This window comes from Peromyscus maniculatus, chromosome 9 (genome assembly GCF_049852395.1).
Source record: "Peromyscus maniculatus bairdii isolate BWxNUB_F1_BW_parent chromosome 9, HU_Pman_BW_mat_3.1, whole genome shotgun sequence".
NCBI lineage: Eukaryota > Metazoa > Chordata > Mammalia > Rodentia > Cricetidae > Peromyscus > Peromyscus maniculatus.
In genome coordinates this window covers 31,270,630-31,290,484 of record NC_134860.1, presented here as the reverse complement: position 1 = coordinate 31,290,484, position 19,855 = coordinate 31,270,630, and the positions used below count along the sequence as shown (strand labels likewise).

Sequence of the window (19,855 nt, the reverse complement as noted above, 5' to 3'; positions counted from 1 at the left end):
CCCAACTCTATGGTTGCTTGGTCTGGTGACACCCTGTAGACAGCCAAATTTTCCCTCTAGGAGGAATGGGGTTAAGTGAATTAAGTTCTGTATAGCAAAGGCCCGGCCATACCCACTATCAGGAATTCAATATTGAGGAATAATTAGACCCGGTGTTATGGAAAAGTAAGATAGCAAATGAAAATGAAATTAAGGGTACAGGTTGACTTCCAGGGTGTAGAAGAGCTCACAGGAAATGAAATCACTAAGATAAAGTGGAGGGTTTTCTCCTGAGAGTATCGTTATTTCTTCCATACCAAAGGAAAATAAAAGCTGAAACTGTGAGCATATACTGGGAGCCTGAAGCCGGCACAGGTAACAAGCAAGAGCTTGTTACTCTTTTCCTTGTAAGGTAGGGAAGGGCTGCTTAGCCTTCTAATATCAATCTCCTTGGATTGACTTGTTTGCAGTTAATTGCTTTGTGGCAATGAGTAGAGTCAACACCCCACCCAGGGCAGGGACCGGATGTAGATTCTTCAAGCCTGAAACATCAGGTCACACACTGTGGATGCCCCATACCCCAGTGATAAAGGATGAAGGCTGCCCACCTCAGCCTGCAACTGCTCATCCATTCATCCATCCACCCAACCAGTCATCTACCCACCCACTCATTTGTTCCCTACATTTCTCATATGCCAACCCCACACCAGGTATACAGATATGGCAGTGACTGAGATGGACCTGGTGCTGTTTGTGAGGTGTGCAGCCCAATGTGTAACTGATCCAATGTGAAAAATGTATTGTCTTAGGGTTTCTATTGCTGCAATGAAACACCACGACCAAAAGACAAGTTGGGGAGGAAAGGGTTGATTTGGCCTACAGTTCAGCATTGCTGTTCATCACTGAAGGAAGTCAGGACAAGAACTCAAACAGGGCAGGATCCTGGAATTAAGAGCTGATGCAGAGGCCATGGAAGGGTGCTGATTACTGGCTTGCTTCCCATGGCTTGCTCAGTCTGCTTTCTTATAGAGAGCCCAGGGATGGCACCACCCACCATGGGCTGGGCCCTCCCCCATTGATCAATAAATGAGAAAATGCCTCACAGGTTGATCTCAAGGAGGCATTTCCTCAGCTGAGGTTCCTTCCTCTGAAGATTCTATAGCTTGTGTCAAGTTGACACACAAAACCACCCAGTACTTGTATCTTTAATTTCTTCAAGGCCTTAGATCTCCATATACTCCCCCACACTAGAGAGCAGGGTGACTTTATAGAGGAGATAACCAAGCTAGGCTTGGGGTGTGGAGAGAAAGGAATTCTTAAGTGAAGGGAAGAGAAAAAACGTCAGTGGGTGCCAGTACCCATTTATTAAGTCCTTTCCTTAGGCGGTGCCTTTCTTGGAGCCTTGTGGCCATCATAGTTGTAAAATGAAACATAACAAGATTATTCTGGACTAATCAGCTCACCCAATACAAACAAAGGGGTCTTTAAGAGAGTTCTAGGAAGATGTGACTATGGAGAACTAAGGAAGATGAAAGGATGAAAAAGACTTTGTGTCTCAATTTACAGGCTTTGAAAATAAGGAAGGTATCATAAGCCAAAGCATGCACACAGCTTCTAGAACCTGGAAAGGTGAAAGAACATATTTTTTTCTCACAAGTTCCAGCAAGAAATACATTGATTGGGCCAGTGACCTTAGTTTTGCCTCACTCGGGACATCTAACTTACAGAAATGAAAGATAAGAAATTGTAGAATTTTTAACGCCAGATTTGGGTAATTTGTTGCACAAGTAAAAGACAACTAATATCCATAGAAAATAGTGTTCATTTTCAACACTGCTACTACGGTGTGTGTGGCATTAGACTTTAAGGCTTGAGTTCCTTGACATAAGGAAATCAATGTGTCTAATTTACTGTTTGCCTTGCAGGCTCAGAAAAAAAGCACCTGACTCTCATTGAACCTACAAATGTGTGGCACAGGCACATTCCCTCTCCACGTGACCATTCCGTCTAGTCCCCCGCCTCTGCAAGTGCCCTTATTCTCGGCCTTTCCCGGGTTTCTTTCTTTTAGCTGGCCATCACATCGGGTTGGTGAAAGTGAGGAAGCAACCCGGCGTAGTGCATGTTTTGGGCCATAGAGGGCGAGCGCAACTAAAGAGCTCGCTTCTTCAGGGTCTGAACGGGGCGGAACCCCGGGGGCGGGACAGCCTAGCGCGCAGGCGCCAGGCCAGACTACTTGCGCGCTCGTGGGTGGACGAGGGCAGAGCGGCTCCTATTGCGGCTTGGGTAGCAGCGAGTTTGAGCTGCCTTCCCACTTACCTTGGTTCCCCCTCCCCGGGTCCTTGGGGCTTCTTAGATCAGCCCCTGCAGCTCGTTGCCTCAGTGCAATCTTTCGCCTCCAAGATGCCAGTGACAGAGAAGGACCTGGCGGAGGACGCGCCATGGAAAAAGATTCAGCAGAACACGTTCACGCGCTGGTGCAACGAGCACCTTAAGTGCGTCAACAAACGCATCGGGAACCTGCAGACTGACCTTAGCGACGGGTTACGGCTTATCGCACTGCTTGAGGTGCTCAGCCAGAAGCGCATGCACCACAAGTACCACCAGCGGCCCACCTTCCGACAGATGAAGCTGGAGAACGTGTCGGTGGCGCTGGAGTTCCTGGACCACGAAAGCATCAAGCTCGTGTCCATCGGTGAGTGTTGTGGCCCAGCCCTGCGTTTGCAGAAATCAGGGTATCGGCAGCGCGTCCCACCGTGCATCGCTTCCCCAGGCTGGGTGTAGGCGCCGAGACGAAAGGGGGGTGGGGGGTGGCCCTGGGATGAAGATCTAGGACCTAGGCCTTTTCCACGGTGCCATCTGTGGGCTGGGACCTGGCGTGTTTGCTCGCCAGGGTGCGCCTGGCGGTGCTGCTGCAGTGTTGTGGGTGGATTAAGCACTAAGAACTTTCCCGTCGCAGCTGCAGATTTGATTGCGGGACCCCTTGGGGTAGCTGGGGAAATCATCTGCTGACCCTGATAGCAGAGCCCTGGAGTCAAATACCAAATTCCTACTTCAGGCTAGCCAGGTGCGCCTAGTGTGATCCGCCCTAGTCGAAAGGGCGTTGGCTTGGAGTCTGGGAGACCTAGGAAGCGCCTGTTCTCTGGCTTGGGATCTCTCCGCCTAGGTGGAGACAGGACCTAGGACCTTCCCCTCCCCTTCCAATGCCGGAATGGGTGTGGTCTCTAGGGGTGGAAGGGGGCGTCATGGGGAATGTCCTCACTTCTCAGCTCTGGCTTTGCATGGCGGGTCGCCTCAGGTTGAGATAATTTAGTGGTGATAGTAATTAATATCTGTCGAAGAAGGCTTAACTAGTGCTGATTGTGTGGCCACAGCTTTCTAAGTTATCTCAATACTTAATGTCCCGTGGGCAGTGGTGTCCTTAGTCCCATTTTACAGAAGAGGGGAAGTTTAGAGGGCTAGTTGGCTTGCCCCAAGGTCACCGCAAGTACGATCTAGCTAAGAACTAAAGCAGGTGACAGTTAAGGTTTTTCTCTCCCCTGCCCCACCCCACTTCCCTAGGTCTTTCTGAGAAGGCGTTTAAGTCTGTCTTCTTTCCTACTGTCTTGCTGTGAGAGAATTAAGGCCTGGAGTAGTTAGTTGAAGGTTTCTAAAGAAGTTTGTGGCCATAGGAACAAGGGAATTGTAGTATAAGTGCGGACTCGCTTCTTTGCCGACCTAGGCATTCGAGCGTGCACATTTAGCATGTATGTGTGCAAAGATTTTTGTGTACACAGTGGGTGTGCAGAGTATTACACGGATGCAGAGGATGTGGGCACTTCACACTGTGTGTGCATGGAGGGGATTACTTAGACTGGGTTTTCTTCCGGAGGAAACAGGGCCATTATAGTGACTCCAGTGACAGAAAGGAAGGTGGGTGTGGCTTGTGGGACTTTCTCCAGGGAAAGGGGTTCCTTCTAGACTGAACCTCCTCCCACCTGTGCCAGCAGGTAGATCAGCTTCCTACTTCCTAGGTCCAGGAAGCTACACCACCAGCCTGCCGCCTAGCCGGATCTCCCTCCCAGGCATGGCTTTTCAGTGGAGGAAACTGCCCTGCCAGGAGTCGGTTGTCTTCTGGGGGCCCATCTCCCGTATTGAGGAAGGACCTCAGAATTCCACAGGAAGTTTTCTTTCCTATGAGGAATGACTCTCAAGGCCTGCCTGGCTGAGCTCAACTTGCATCCATTCTTTGTTTTAAAATGTGTGTTTATTTAATTAACTCAACAAAGAAATTTAAATTAAACCAGAAGTTAAACATGACATAGAATCGCTTAAAAAGGAAACCATAGCACCAGGAAAGTCAAGGACTGCCTAATTTACCCAGCTGTTTACTCATGGGCAGCTGCTTCCAGCATGGCTTTCACAGGAGTGCTTCAAGCTTGTGGGTCTCATTCTGTATTTGTTTGGTGGTCTTCATGATTTCCACTCATGAACCTGTTGAGACCTGAGTCTCCCATTGTCTAACATCCTACAGTTATCTTCCATTCATCTGATATGGGTCCAGCTTATTTCGGTGGGCCATCACAAGTTGTACTGCTTGTTTGTCCTTTTAAAATATTTATTGGATCATATTGCCAAAAGTGGTATTACTAAGTTAGAGGGTGTGACCACATACAACTCCTCTCTAGTTGCTTTCCAGAAAGATCTCTTAGCAAACAGATTTTCTCCAGATACCTTCCCATCTTGCCAGGGGCCCAGGCTGCTGAGGAAGGAGATGGAGCCAAAGGCTGCTCCTGGGGATATTGTAGGTAATGACGCAACCATAAAAAGTCATCAAGCTTGGACTTCAGTTTGCTTATTCACTGCATACTTTCTGTAGTCTTATGCTCACCATGGCCCTTTTTATTAGGGCCGCCCACTATGTGTTGTATTCTGATGACTACTCCCATTGACTATCCAGGATAACCAATTGAAAGTAATTAATGTCCTTCTGATAATGATCTTCGCAAGCAGTCCCAGGAGGGCCAGGGGCTGGGGTCTGTTGTAGGCTGCCACATGGTTGCTGTTGTTACTGTCATTGTTGTTAGTGTTAGTGTCCCTACTTAAAGATGGGAAACAGTGCACCCGGCCCAGAATGCAGCTTTACCAAGCTGTTGAACTTGAACTTTTAATTTCTTTCTAGTGTCAGAGATGAAAAAAAAAATACAGCCTCCATTCCCTCTCACTGAATTAAAGGGCTATGTAGCCTACACTTTGCAGTTCCAGGGTGTTGGGTTGACAGCTGGATACCCAAAAGTTGAACCTTAGCCTCAGATGCAATAGGGATCATGGGGCCTTTGATGAGTGATAGGATTAATCCTCTGGGCTGTGATGAGAACTCAGGAGTTAAATGTTGTGACTCTAAGGAGGTGAGTGGAGTCAATTTGTGTTTTGTCTTATGGTTGAATCTGTTGAGGAATAGCTATTTTCTCCACTGGTGGCATTTTGTTGAGTTTTCCTGTTCTCCGGGGGCTCATGTTTTACTCCACAACCAGGAGGAGATTACTAGACAAATTCAGGGCATCATTGTATGTTTTGGCTAACTCCCAACAATTTATATTGTGGGAACCTTTAGAATCATGTCTGTAGGCCCAGCTGTGAGACATAAGATGGTCAACAGCTGCCAGAGGACAGTGGCATACCTGCCAGCAACTTCTGAAAGACAACCCCGGCTATTTACTTACATTTATGGTTCATCAGAAGTTGGTCCTGCCCTAGGCTCTATACCAAAATTGAAAGTTTTGTTTAGTTTCTTGTTAGGTCTGAGCAGTTCACAGCGAGGCTCAGCATGCTTATATTTTTTGTTTGTTTGTTTGTTTGTTTTTTGGGTAAGATGTTGGCAGTTTTATTTACATATTTTCTCCATATAAATCTTTCTGACTTTTGGGCAGCCCAGCTAACTTTGGAAAGAAAAGAAGTCTCAAAGCCCAAGAATGACAATTGAGGCTGCTAGAAATTTGGGTAATATATTGTGGTTTGGTCCTTTAAAAAAGGAATTTTTTTTTACCCCTTTTTACAAGATGCAGCCGACCCTGATGCTTATTTAACTTACCTGCACAGGATCAGCCTAGGTATTGTTAGTGAGTTCCCAAGATGTTGAGTCCCTGAGTGGTGGGTCACCATGCCACCTTGGATCTTTTCCTCCCTCCCCTTTGTCCTACCATCACTAATCTGATGTTCTATAGATAGTTCCCATTTGTGGTTCTTCCTGAACTAGCTAGCATAAGCCAGTGTGTTCTTCCAGACCATTCAGTCTAAGACCCCCAGAGAATACGAGTGTATTGAAACTTCATGTTTTGTTAGAGTGGACATTCAGGGCCATTTGCAACATCACTGTGAAATACAGAGTTAAGGTCAAGAAGCCTTGGTTCAATTCTCGCTTGCACAAAGAAGCTGTTAAGTATTTCTACTCATATGTCTAATGCTGAAATAGAAATAATACCACCTTAAAATGTTGTTACAAAGATTAAACAAGTTAATATTTTTAAAAGTAGCCAAAACAGGGCCTACAGAGTTGGCTCAGTAGTCAGAACACTTAATGCTTTTGCAGACGACCTGAGTTCAATTACCAGCACCCACAGGAAGATGCTTAACCATCTGTAAATCTAGTTCCAGGGAATATTATGCCCTCTTCTCAACTCCATAGGCACTAAGCATACATATTCATGTAGGCAAAACACTCATACACATAAAATAATTAATAAAAAAATTTAAGTGGCCGGAGTAGTTCAGGGTGTATAGTAAGTGCTCTGTGAGTGCTTGTTAACTAAACAAGGTACTGTTGGATAATCTCAAGTCAGGCTGGAAGGGTTTGCACACTGAAATGAAGCTCAAAGTTAGCATCTCTCTGGGAGGCCAGCTCAGTTGGCTAGAGTTGATCCTGCTTGCTAAAATAGTGAGAAGCTGCCTAGAGATTGTCTGCTACTTGGAAGGGGATGGCCCTGCTATGTTCTGGCTGCCCCCAGGGTCCATTCACACTTGCTTTGTTTCTGAGCTGGACAGGAGCTCCAGGCGCCTGTCATTCCAACTTCCACCCAGTTCAGGAATCTCTGGGCCAAATCATTTCCAGATGGTGGCTGGGCCTTTGCTGAGCTCTAGCAATAGTGGAGCCAGCATGCCAGCCAGCCTTCATTCTTGGTTCTTGGAGAGTCTGTGGAAAGGAGGGCTTTTATTTGAAGCCAAGTATGTCTTTAGGCATTCCCACCCATAAGTACAGGTTCTGCCCTGTGAGTAGGTATCAACAAGTGGGCTGCTAATTGATTGAGTGTGGCTACCTTGCACTTTGGGGCAGAAGATGTTCAGAACCCAAGCTTTTAGGCCGTGGCCAAGGGTTCTAGAAATCTTACTTCCTTGTTTGTTTGTTTGTTTGTTTGTTTGCGATAGGGTTGGTCTGTGTAGTCCTGTCTCTCCTGGAACTCTTTCCAGACAGTCTGGCCTTGAACTCAGAGATCCGCCTACCAAGTGCTGGGATGAAGTCATTGGATGGGATTTTTACTTCACCTATTTTCTTATGGCAAAGTATACCACAGAACAGTTACCACCATTCATCATCTTTCAGCCAGTCCTGGTACTGTAAAATTTCCTTGGCTGGATTCTTTTGTACTGTAAGCAAAAACATAGATTGACTCTGACCTAGTCGATATTGGTGATGAAACAGAACTGTACTGATAGCTGCTGACTGCTTCTCCCCTACCATCAGAACCTGATTTTTCTGAGTAGTTCAGATTGTCAGGGACATCAGTATTGTATCATTTCCTTGTTTATTCTTGGTACCAGCTTTGCCTTCTGATGTTGCTGACAGAGTGCTCAATTTTGAGGTGTGTACCACTCAACCTCTTCTATAATATCACAAGTTTTCATACGTTTTATCTGCTGCACATTGGTCTATCCAATTCTTATTGATTCTAATCCTCATTGCAAACCCTGAAATGCTTTATTTTATTTCTGAGATATGGTCTCACTTTATGGTGCAGACTGTTCTCAAATTTGTGATCATCCTGCTTCCACCTTCTGAGTGTTTTGTCTTTGCATTTTATAGGTGAGAAAACTAAAGCTAAAATCCATATCCCTTTATAAGCTAGGCATGATACAAGCTGTGCCTGTCTGTCATTTATGTCTGACCAGAAACTGGACGGTCATTTGTTCCTCAGCATAGCTATGAATGTGGCCCAATGCAAAACTGTAAACTTACTTAAAACATTATTATCTTCTTTTTCTTTTGTATTTGTATTATTTATTTTTGACTCGGGAGTATGTATGTAATTCAATTCTATGGTATGGAGCATGTATGTAACTCACTTCTATGGTCTTGGACTATGTGGATGACTGCATCCTGTTGAAATCTCAGAAGGTTGGACTCACCTGTGAGACTGAAGTATTCTCTTGTCACTCAGGCTGTACACTTTGTCAAGTAAAATAGTTCTATTGTAGAAAGAGGTTGTAGGAGAGACTTTTCTTCTTGATTGGGTGGTGGTGATGTTTGGCTTATTTCTTGTTTTGTTTTACTTCAATTTATTCATTTGCAATATTAAACTTTCTTGCTACAAGCTGGGCTTGATGACACAAGCCTCACCTGATCAGGAGATTGAGTCAACTTAATGGGATCCTGTCTCAAAATCAAAGTGGTAAAAATAAAAGGAGGGGTGGTGTCGATGAGGATGTAGTTCAGTGATAGAATAGTTATCTAGAATTTATGAGGCCCTGTGTTCAGTACTACCATTGGAGGGAGGGAGAGAAAGAAATTTCCTCACACACTACAGAAGTCTTAGGACCATTTGCCTTACCTGTTCCAGCATCAGGAGCATTGATGGTATGTGGAGGGTGCTTTCCACCATTATCTTTAGACTTTTCCATGATTTCTTTGCCTTTGGTTCCCACTGGGGAACAGCAAAAGCTTGCTTGCTTTGAGGTGCCTGGTTGGGGCCTCGTGCTATGAGGCCTGGAAACCAGAGGTGAGGAAGGGGATGTCCTAGGAATTCCTCGTAGCTTCTATCCTGCCTCTGAAGAACTCACAGTGCCTGCCTGAGGTAAGGGGAAATGTGAGAGCCGGCCATGTCATGAGAGCATTGGTGACAGTGAACATTGGCTCAGCTGTGCTCTGTCAGAAATGACCTCTCCATCCCTTTCTTCTGCTACCTTTAAACATTAACCAGGCTGTTTTCTGAGGAGTGCAGGGCTCCTTTCTGCTCAGGTCTGGCAGTGGTCCTTTGTTTGGCTCTGGCATATCTTGCCTGCAGTTCCACCCAGTGGTTTTCTGTTCATTTTTCAGCTGGCCTCAGGCTGGCCACCAGCAGGAAGGAAGCTGTGTGCTTGAAGCTGAGCTTGTGTTGCCCATGGCCTTCACTCCTCAGAGAGGCTGGTCTGAGGGCCCATTCAGGACTCAGCCTCCTGAGAAATTCAGGGCTGGCTTGTTGAAAAAGGTCTGGGTGTTTAACACAGCACTCCTGTTCTCTGTATCTGAGGCCCTTTATGCTGGCATGAATTCCTTTTCTCATGGAGATTTGAAGCTCTTTTGACGAACTGGCTCAGTCACTCTACTGGGTATTTTCATAAGGATTTCACCATGCCAGACAACTTTTCTGGAATTTCCTTTCCAATAGGAAGACAACCAATGAGGTTGCAATTATTTGTAACTTAGCTTGGAATGTTGGTATCCTCACTATATAGGGAAAAAGGGTGAGGATTTGTAGCAGGGAGTATGTAAATTTACTATGACAAATTGAGATTTTTAAGATAAAAAAAAAAGCAGTTGACTTTCCTTCTATAAAGAAGAAATGGTATTTGTTTCTGTCTTGTGCTGAGTGTGACTGGGGGACTGGCAGGCTTCCTTTGCAAGCAAGAGTAGGAAAGATTTCTAGTGGCTAAAATCAGGTTCTTTTCTGCCCCCTACAAGCCATCCCTCCTGGAAAAAGTTTGCTTTTTATCATGTTGGTACCACAGTTCTTGTGTGAATCATCATTGTAACTTCCCTGCATGTTCCTGAAGGGACTTAACAGATTCAAAGAAAACAAGAATGATTTGGCATTCCACAGTCTGTCAAGCACTTGCTAGAGTCTCAGAATAAGTGACAGACTTGTTAGTTACAAGGTTGCTAGAAATGGGGACAGATGTTACTCTTTTTTTTTTTTTTTTTTTTTTTTTTTTTGAGACAGGATTACATGTATCCCAGGCTGGCTTTGAACTTGGCATGTAACCAAGGATGACCTTGAACTTCTGATGTGCCATCATACCTTGTTTATTCCATGCTGGGCAGCAAACCCAAGGCTTCTTGATTGCTGGGCAAGCAGTCTGCCAACTGGGCTGCATTCCTAGACTTAGCAGGTCTCTGTGACTTGCTAGTTCCCTTAACTGAGTGGAGCTATGGGTTCTGTTCACAAAACTCCTTTAGAAAAAGGGGGAGCATAGTGAAAGATCCAGGATGTTTCTGGTCATCTGGAGGCAGAACCCAGAAAGTGTCCTGAATAGAGGAGCTAGGTAGATCCTGCTCAGAAGCACCAGTGGGTGGCTTGTCGTGCCCTTCCGCAGCGGAAGGTGGCTAGCTGGTGTCTGGATGGCATGCCCTGTTCAGGACTGTTACCTGAAGGATCTAGGTTAGCTTTCCATTTCCTGCAGGTGCCTTTCTTGCCACAGCCCTTTCTATGTCCCTTTTATGTTTTTTCTTTTATTGATATCCAAGGGCAGTCGCTTCCAGCTGGAGGTCCTTGGCCTGTCCTTAGGACCCACATCCCTCTCTCAAATTTAACTTGGTCTCCTCTGTTGTGGATCATAATTGTTCCAAAGACAGGGACTGTGTTTCTGAGCTTGGCACTTAGTAGGAATTTAGGAGATAACTTACTGAATAAAAAGAGTCTTTAGCACAATGGATTGAATAATAAGCCCAATGCATTGACTTGCTTGCAATGTGTTTGTTTTTGGCAGATTTCAGGATATTTGTTTTTTGCATCTTTTTAAAGTGAGAATGGTGAGTGTCCCAGCAAAACACCTCATTTTTGGATCTGTGATGCAGAACTTAATTCAGCCCCTCATACTCACCCTTTCAACACTGACAGTTGGCATCAGCTACTAGAAAGCAAAGTTTCCCTAGTTGCCATGTGAAGCTCAGACAGTGAATTAATAGTAACCCACCGAGGATCAGATCCATGAGAAGTAAACTGAGTATCTGTTAAGTACCAGGCTTTATGATAAAGGCTTCTCAACCATAGCTAAAGGAAACTAAATTGCAACATTTGAGAGAAGTAGTTATTGTTATAATGTCCTCATATAGAAAAGGAAACTGAGGTACACCCAGCTTGTATAGTGAGGATGTGGCTGGCTGTTTAAAATTTTAATCTTTTTTTAATAATTATTTTTATTTTATGTGCATTGGTGTTTTGCCTTCATGTATGTCTGTGTGAGGGTATTGGATTCCCTGGAACTGGAGTTACAGTTGAGAGCTGCTATGTGGGTGCTAGGAATTGAACCTAGGTCTTATGGAAGAGTAGCCAATACTGTTAACCACTGAGCCATCTCTCCAGCCTCAAGATTTTAATCATGTAAAGCTATGTTTTTGAAATCTACTTCTAAAGCATTTATTCCTGCTTATTAAAGAAGTCATAGTTGTAGGCTGGTGAGATATTTGCCACCACACATGAAGACTTAAGTTCAGTTCTTGGGACCCACATGCTGGAAGGAGAGAGAATACCTGAAAATTGCCCTCTGATTTCTTCCATATATCTGGTGCATGGTACATATGCACACATGTATGCATACACACAAACAGATACATAAATATAGTTTTTAAATTTATATTTCTAATTATTTACTTTGAAAAAAAGAAAAAAAACAAGAACATAGAAAAGCATGACTCTTACCTTTAAAGAACTTCAGTGAAGTTTTTGTTTCCTGTCAGGGAGTTTGGCTTATCGTCTCCTTTTAGTTGTAGTAGGGAAAAGAGATGCATTTCTCAGGAAGGAAGACTGTGGACTGGAACTTTCTTGTGCAGTCATTTGGTCTCACTGGTGTTCATCCAAGATTCACCTTTGGGTTCTAACTGTGCTTGGAGCAGCATTAAAATTGAATCTTATTTGCCTCTCATTATACTTTGGAAGTCTCCCTTGGTTCAGGAATATGTTTTGGTCAATCATGGAGCAGGGGTGTTCCAGCCACTTCCTGTGTCTTAAAAGCTTTTAGGACCAACTTTTATGGGGAGTGCCAGGGTCTGTTAATAACAGTTATTATGTTTGGTAACTGTTGTGATTTTTGTCTCATGCCCAGTAGAGAAACTCAGTTTAATTTTTAGTTGCTCAGCTACATCTATAGTTTAAAATGTGTTTCAGAAGTCCCCTGGCAGGATGGAGTTGGATAGCCTGGTTCCTCCTTGCCTTCTTAGGGACTTATAGAGAGGTCTGAAAATCACATGCCATCCTGAGGCTTCATGTTCTTAGGGAAGATCTGTTTTCCCAGTATATCGAAAGGACATCAGACTAACAGAATATCTCATTTCCGTTTCCTGTGAGGAAAAGGAGATGGAATGAAAGCCATTTCTGATACAGACACGTTCCTTGGGACTATGGGTCAGAAAGACCGAGCTACTTCCTTGGGAGTCTTGGGGCTAGGTTTCTGGAATGTTCTGATAGGAGGTACTTTGACCTGTCACAGTACTCTGGTCCTGCTGGATCATAAATGTCATGTAAATCACACCCATCCCTTGTCTTCTTGTACCCCTCCCCCACTAGTGAGAGTCACCCCAGGCTAGAGGAAGAAGTGATCTCATTATCTCAAGGGAGGGTAGAGGTGGCCCTACCATGGCCAGGATCAGTCAGATCTAAGACTGTGGGACGGTTTGTAAGAGAAGAGGTCACTGTGTTTTTGATTAGCCATTGGGTAGGTACCATTTGGGCTAATAGCATTTCCTGGCCTTCTAGACAACCTTGTTTTAAGGATAGAAATAATGATGGTATTTTTTATTTTTAAAGACTGAATCTTATACTGTAGCCTAGGCAGACTCAAAACTTGGGGAATTCTCCTGCCTTAGCCTCCTAAAGGGTGGGATGACAGAAAGGAGCCACCACTCCTGGCAACACCAAGTGTTCTTGATGGCTCTTTTACTTTTATTGTCAGCTTGTATCTTAGTTACTTTTTCATTGATTATAGAAAGTTAGAATCAGTGGCCATTATGGTGGGGAGCAGGCAGCAGGCAAGCAGGCAGGTGCTGGAGCAGTAGATGAGAGCTTACATCTTATCCGTAAGTAGGAGGTAGAGAGAGGTGACTGAGAATGGTTTAGCTTTTAAAAACTCAAAGCCCACCTCCAGGCCTCTTCCCAAACAGTTCCACCAACTGGGGACCAAATATTGAAATGTATGAGCCTATGTGGGCCATTCTCATTCAAACCACCACAGTTTATCATTTTCTTTTCTTAATTTATTTTCCCTACAGGCTTCTTTCTTCCATTAATTCATTCTTTTTGTCTATTGCAATGTTATTCCCTCCCATTTTTTTATTTATAACATTTTTTAGTGTGCATCTCTCTGTGTGTGTGTGTGTGTGTGTGTGTGTGTGTGAGAGAGAGAGAGAGAGAGAGAGAGAGAGAGAGAGAGAGAGAGAGAGAGAGAGAGAGAGAGAGAGACCTCATGTGTCCCATGTGTACAGGTCAGAGATTACTCTGAGGAGTGGTTTTCTTCTTTCCACCATGTGAGTTTCAAAGATGAAACTTGGGTCATCATCAGGCTTGGCAGTAGGTATCTTTGGTTGCCAAGACATCTTGCCAGCCCTCTGATTTGTTTTTGTTTTTTTAAAGATGTATTTTTTGTTATTGTGTGTATGGGTGAATGATGGGGTATTCATTGCCATATCACACGTGTAGATGTCAGAGGACAACTTGTGAGTATTGTCTCCCTCATTCTGCAGTGTAAGTCCTAGGGATTTAATTTGGGTTGCCAGGTTTGCATGGGCAAGTGCCTTCACGTGCTAAACCATCTCACACCTTTTTTTTGTTTTTTGTTTTTTTTCAGACAGGGTTTCTCTATATAACTCAACCCAGACTAGGCTGGCCTCGAACTTACAGAGATCTGCCTGCCTCTGCCTCCCAAATGCTGGTATGAGAATAAAGGTACACACCACCATGCCTGGCTCTTTTTTTGGGGGGGGGGGGGTTATTTACTCACTTGTATTCTCTGTGTGTGCATATGTTTATGTGTGGGTGTGCTTGCATGGATGTTGAGGTGGGTAAGGCAGCTTTTTTCATGGGTGCTGGGGATTGAACTCTGATCCTCATACCTGAGTGGCAAGCACTTACTGACTGAGCCATCTCCCCAGCTCATGTCTTTCACTTTTGGTTTTGCCTTCTCTGTTTAAGAGATGGCCTGTGAAAGAATTGTAATATCCTGACACTTTTTGTTTGCTCTGACTGACCGTAGGAAGCTGTCTCTCTCCTGCTTTCCAGACAGACATGATGGTTTGTATTCCCAGATGCTGCTGAGGTTCAGGATTGTTTGAGCACAGAAGTTTGAAAGCAGCCTGGGCAAAATAGAGAGACTCTACCCAAAAAGGGGAGGAGGGGAGAAAAAAGGTTGCATTTGAGCGTCTGAAGCAGATGAATTCACAGCCAGCCTGGGCTACAAAGTGGGTAGGGGACAACAAAACCTCCAAATATTCTCCATCACAGTCTTGTTGATGTGTCTGGCTCCTAGCAAGTGCTTAGGAAATGACAGCTGATGCTGTTGTGTCCTTAGCACTGGCCCCACTTAACCCTAGGAAAATAAGTCTTTATGTCACAGGTACAGCTCCTGCTTACCTTTTCAGGATTTAATAGAAATGATGAAGAGTAGACAGCTAGAAAGATAAGGTGTTTCCAATATAATCCATGCTGATGCTGACTACCTTGCATGCTTTCACCGGGAGCAAAATAGCAAAGCATGCTGGATATTCCCATCCATCCCTGGGAGACCAGCTGTCCCTCCTTGGCCTTAGGTATCACTTTCTCTCCCCTCTAATCCAGGCCCTTGACATCTGCAACATTGTAAGGCTGCCTGCAACACTTCCGATGTCCTGGGTATGGCCTTAATCCTAGCCTGATCCAACCTTGTGTTAGGATTTTTTACAGTAATGCTTGGGAACCACACTGGACATCAAAGTTGCTGGGCCAGGATGGGTGTAGGAGGCTGCCAGTAGTGAATTCTGTAGTTTCTAATATAAGAGTGGGTCTGGTAAGTGATAGCAGAGTCCTTAGTTCTCTGCAGCTCACCAGCCTTCCCACTACCAGGATGAAGGGGTGTGTGGGGGGGTCTTTCATAGCCTACCTGCTTCCTCCATTTGCCTGATGATCCCATGGTTAATTTAGACTTCTGTCTGATAGGACAGTATTAATAACTGTCATTTTTTCCCCAGAGGTAGAGTTGGTGAAGGTTCTTGAGTGATGAAGGCAGAATTCCAATTCAACCACACGGAGGAATGAGTCAGCCCAGGTGCTTTTTCCATATGATGGGGCAGAAGTTCAAACACTTGCACAATGGCTCCTGTTTCTCCCAATCCAGCAGTTCAGTGTTATCAGTAGTATCTGTAGATGTTTAGCCCAGATTCAGGCTAGCTCTTATTCCCAGGTCTATCACATCATCATTATGACCCCTTCTCCATCTGTAAAAATTTGGAAGAACCAAATGAGGCCTGTATGTCCTGAACTTCAGTGGTTGGTAAAGCAGCCGTCTCTCCTAGTTTTACATCCTATGGCTGTCTCCATTTCATATTTCACTTAATTTTATTTCCCCTTGCACTTGACTCACTTTTACAACAGTTGTAATTGAAAAGGAGACTTTGTCTCACTATCATAATGGAAAAGCAGCATCACTAAGTAAATGGAAGGTAACCATAAATAAATCCAAAACAGTGCTATAAAGTCCCTGCCAACAGCTCGCCTGGGCTCAGCATGAGGCCTCCCTGCTTATAGTAGAAATGGGAAATGAGCAGGAGATGAGCAGTGTGGAAAGTAAACAGCAGCACACTAATGCTAAGCCTTTCTCCTTACGTGCTGAGCCTGATCGAGGGCAGTAACTAGGGGGAGAACCATATCACTGATATGGTCACCCAGCTCTGATGAGTAATGTGCAGTGGTTTCCCCCTTGTCTGTGGTTTGTGACCCCCAGAAACAAACAATAAGTAAGTTTTAAATTATACCCTATTCTGAGTATAGCGATGGATTCTCCCACCATCCCACTTCATCCTCCCTGTATAGACCCATCCAATTGTTTGGAGGGTCTGTGTGCCATATGTTAACCCTAAGTCAGTTTTACAAACATGATGTAGATCCAAGAAAGCAAGATATATTTACTGTGATAGTTTGTTACCTTTTACTTACATGTTGTATTAGTTTGGGTTTTTATTGCTGTGAAGAGACACCATGACCATGGCAACTCATATAAAGATAAATGTTTTTGGTTTTGTTTTGTTTTGGTTTGGTTTTTGGTTTTTGGTTTTTTGAGACAGGGTTTCTCTGTGTAGCTTTGTGCCTTTCCTGGAACTCGCTTTGGAGACCAGGCTGGCCTTGAACTCACAGAGATCTGCCTGTCTCTGCCTCCCGGGTGCTGGGATTAAAGGCGTGTGCCACCACCGCCCGGCTAAAAATAAATGTTTAATTGAGGTGGCTCGCTTACCGTTTCAGAGGTTCAGGCCATTATCATCATGATGGGACATGGTGGCACACATGCAGACATGGTGCTGGAGAAATAGCTGAGAGTCCTACATCTTGCAAGCAACAGGAAATTGACTGAGACACTGGGTGGTGTCTTGAGTATAGGAACACTCAAAACCTACAGTGACATACTTCCTCCAGCAAGGCCATACCCACTCCAACAAAGCCACACCTCCTAATAGTGCCACTCCTTAGGAGCTTATGGGGGCCAATTACACTCAAACTATCACATTCCACTCCCTGGCCCCCATAAGCTTGTAACAGTATCATAATGCAAAATGCATTTAGTCCAACTTCAAAAGTCCCAGAGTCTATCACAGTCTCAACAATGTTTAAAAATCCGAAGTTCATTCAAACAAAGTCTCTTCTGAGATTCATGCAATCTCTTAACTGTAATCCCCTGTAAAATCAAAATCAAAAAAAGATCACATACTTCCAACATATAATGGCACAAGATATACATTACCTTTCCAAAGCATAGGGAAGGGAGCATAGTGAGGAAATACTGGACCAAAGCAAGACTGAAAACTAGCTGAGCAAATGCCAAACTCTGCATCTTCATATCTGATGTCAAAATGCTCTTCAGATCTCCAGCTCCTTTCAGCTTTGTTAACTGCAGCACGCTTTTTTCTCTGGGGCTGATTGCACTCCCTGTTAGCAGCTCTCCTTGGCAGGTATCCCATGACTCTAGCATCTCTAATGTCTTGGGTTCTCCAAGACAATCCAGGCTTCAACTTCACAGCTTCACACAATGGCCTCTCCACTAGTCTTCCATTCAGATTCACCCTGACACATGCCTGACCTCAGCAGCTGTCTTTAGACACAGGCAAATTCCATAACCCATTTCTTCTATCCTTAACTCTAAAGCCAGAACCACATGGTCAAAGCTGCCAAGTTCTACTACTTAATGGGGCTGGAACATGGCCCCCTCATTCGGTTATATCTTCACCAGCTTTTTGTCCATAACTGCTTAAGCTTGGCTGTCCTGAAACTTGATCTGTGGACCTGGCCACAAACTCAGAGATCCACCAGCTTCTGCCTTCTGAATGCTGTACCACCATACCCTGCTCTAAATTTTTCTTTAATTCCTTTTCACAAGTTGGGAACTTAGCTGGGTGGGATCTTGCCCTGAGATCACCATTTTACTTTCTGGTGCTCTTTTTCTCCTCAAATATCCCTTGCTCAGCTTGTTCCTTTTCATTATATATCTTTATTAGAGTTAACACTAGGAACCACAGGACAGTTTATACTAGGTGTTTTGAGATTTCCTCTGCCAGCAGAATTAATCCAAAATTCTTCACTTTAGCCTCAGGCCAACTTTTTAGACAAGGGCAAAAAGCAGCCACTTCATTCATCAAGGATATCACAAGATCGCTTTCTAGGCAACATTCTAAAATTCTTCTCAGTGACCTTTTGAACAAGTCCTCTACAGTTCATCAAATCACTTTCAAACATACAGTTTTTTGTGTTCCTACTAGTGTGGCCTCTTAAGCAGTACTTAAAGCATTCCACTGCTTTCCTAACACAAAATCCATATTATTCTAAACAGAAATATGGTCAGGCCCATCATAGCAAAACCCCACTCCTGGTACCAACTTCTGTCATAGTTTGGGTTTTTATTGCTATGGAAAGACACCATGACCATAACAACTCTTATAAATGAAAATGTTTAATTGAGGTGGCTCACTTATAATTCCAGAGGTTCAGTTCATTATCATCATGACAGGGAGCATGGCAACATGCAAGCAGACATGGTGCTGGAGAAGTAGCTGAGAGTCCTACATTTTGAAAGCAACAGGAAGTCAACTCAGACACTGGGTGGTATCCTGAGCATAGGAAACCTCAAAGCCTGCCCCTGCAGTGACACACTTCCTTCAACAAGGCCATACCCACTTCAAAAAAGCCACACCTCCTAATAGTGCTACTCCCTATGAGATTATGGGGTCAATTACATTTAAACTACCACACATGTGTAATACAATGCATATATGTTCATGGGAATGACCACCACCAAAACTTATGGTTGCCAGTGGTATGCAGCTGGATGTGGTGGTGCATGTGTTAAATCCCAGCACTGGGGAGACAGAGGCTGGTGGATCTCTATGAGTTTGAGGGCAACCTAGTCTACAGAGCTAGTTCTAGGCCAGCCAGGGGAGCCTAGGCAGTGAGATCCTTTCTCAAAAAAAAGGCGGGGGGGGGGGGGGGGAGGTGATGCAGAGGCTCTTGATTCTTCATATATTCTTCAGTGTTGAGTGATAATTGTGTCGTTTGTTCCTTCCCTGTTCTGTGGGTCCATGTGTTTGTCTGGATTATCTCTCTTTTAAAAAGGCTAGGACTGTAGTTCAGTGGTAGAATAGTAGCCTAGCATGTATAGAGTCCTATATTTGATCTCCAACACTGGAAAAATAAAAGCATAAAGCTGCAGTTCTAGCTCTGAGGTTAGGAGAAACACTTGAGCCTGAAGGAATTTGATCCAGCATAAGCAACTTAACAAGACTCTTAAAAAAGAAAAAAAAAAAAAAAGAATTGGTACAATGCATTTCTCTATTTAACCATGGAAAGGAGAAAAATATCTTGAGCTTATTATTCTGTTTGGTTGTCTTGCATACAAGTTTGAGCCCAGCTTGTAATAAAAATAATAGATCATCCTCAAGATGTTCGGATATGATATTAAAACAAAAGACATTCATGCTTAGTAAGATTCCTCCTCACAGATGTGTTGAAAGACCTGAGCTAATTACTTTTGAGTATAAGGCCCTCCTGTTGCTTGTGAACATGATAAGCTTGAGGTTCCCAAAGACACAGAGCTCCAGAAGTTTGCCTCCAGGAGCTTCAAGTCAATAGCTCTTTTGTCTGAGAGAAGATATTTCTCAAGGTAGCTTCAAGGGGATGCTGAAATTTTTGCACTGTCTCTGAAAGTAGGTAGAATTCTGGAGTAGGGGATGATTTGACAGTGGAATGAATGTTAAGGAGAGTTGCACTCTGGGGTCACATTTGCACTAGCCAAACTCATTTTATTGGTTCCCAGCTATGGGACTGTGTATTGGTCTTTCTAAATTAAAACAAAAAACCCAATGTTATTGAGTATAATTTAGATATAGTAAAGGGTACTTTGCAGGCATATACCCTCAGAAACACATACCTTTACATAAAAGAGTACCATTAGCATTATGAAGACGGAACATACCTGTGTACCTGTG

At 44.0% G+C, this 19,855-nt stretch overlaps 1 protein-coding gene across 3 annotated transcripts in view; it reads left to right on the top strand.

Moving 5' to 3' along the window:
• The first annotated feature begins 2,220 nt into the window (after positions 1–2,220).
• Flnb (filamin B) overlaps positions 2,221–19,855 on the top strand; it is a 153,106-nt gene continuing 135,471 nt past the window's right edge. For all 3 annotated transcript variants that reach the window (XM_006994755.4, XM_076544551.1, XM_006994754.4), the window contains exon 1: positions 2,221–2,671. In XM_006994755.4, coding sequence (XP_006994817.1) covers positions 2,380–2,671 — 292 coding nt within the window. In that variant the 5' untranslated portion in view covers positions 2,221–2,379. The remainder of the gene's footprint in view (positions 2,672–19,855) is intronic.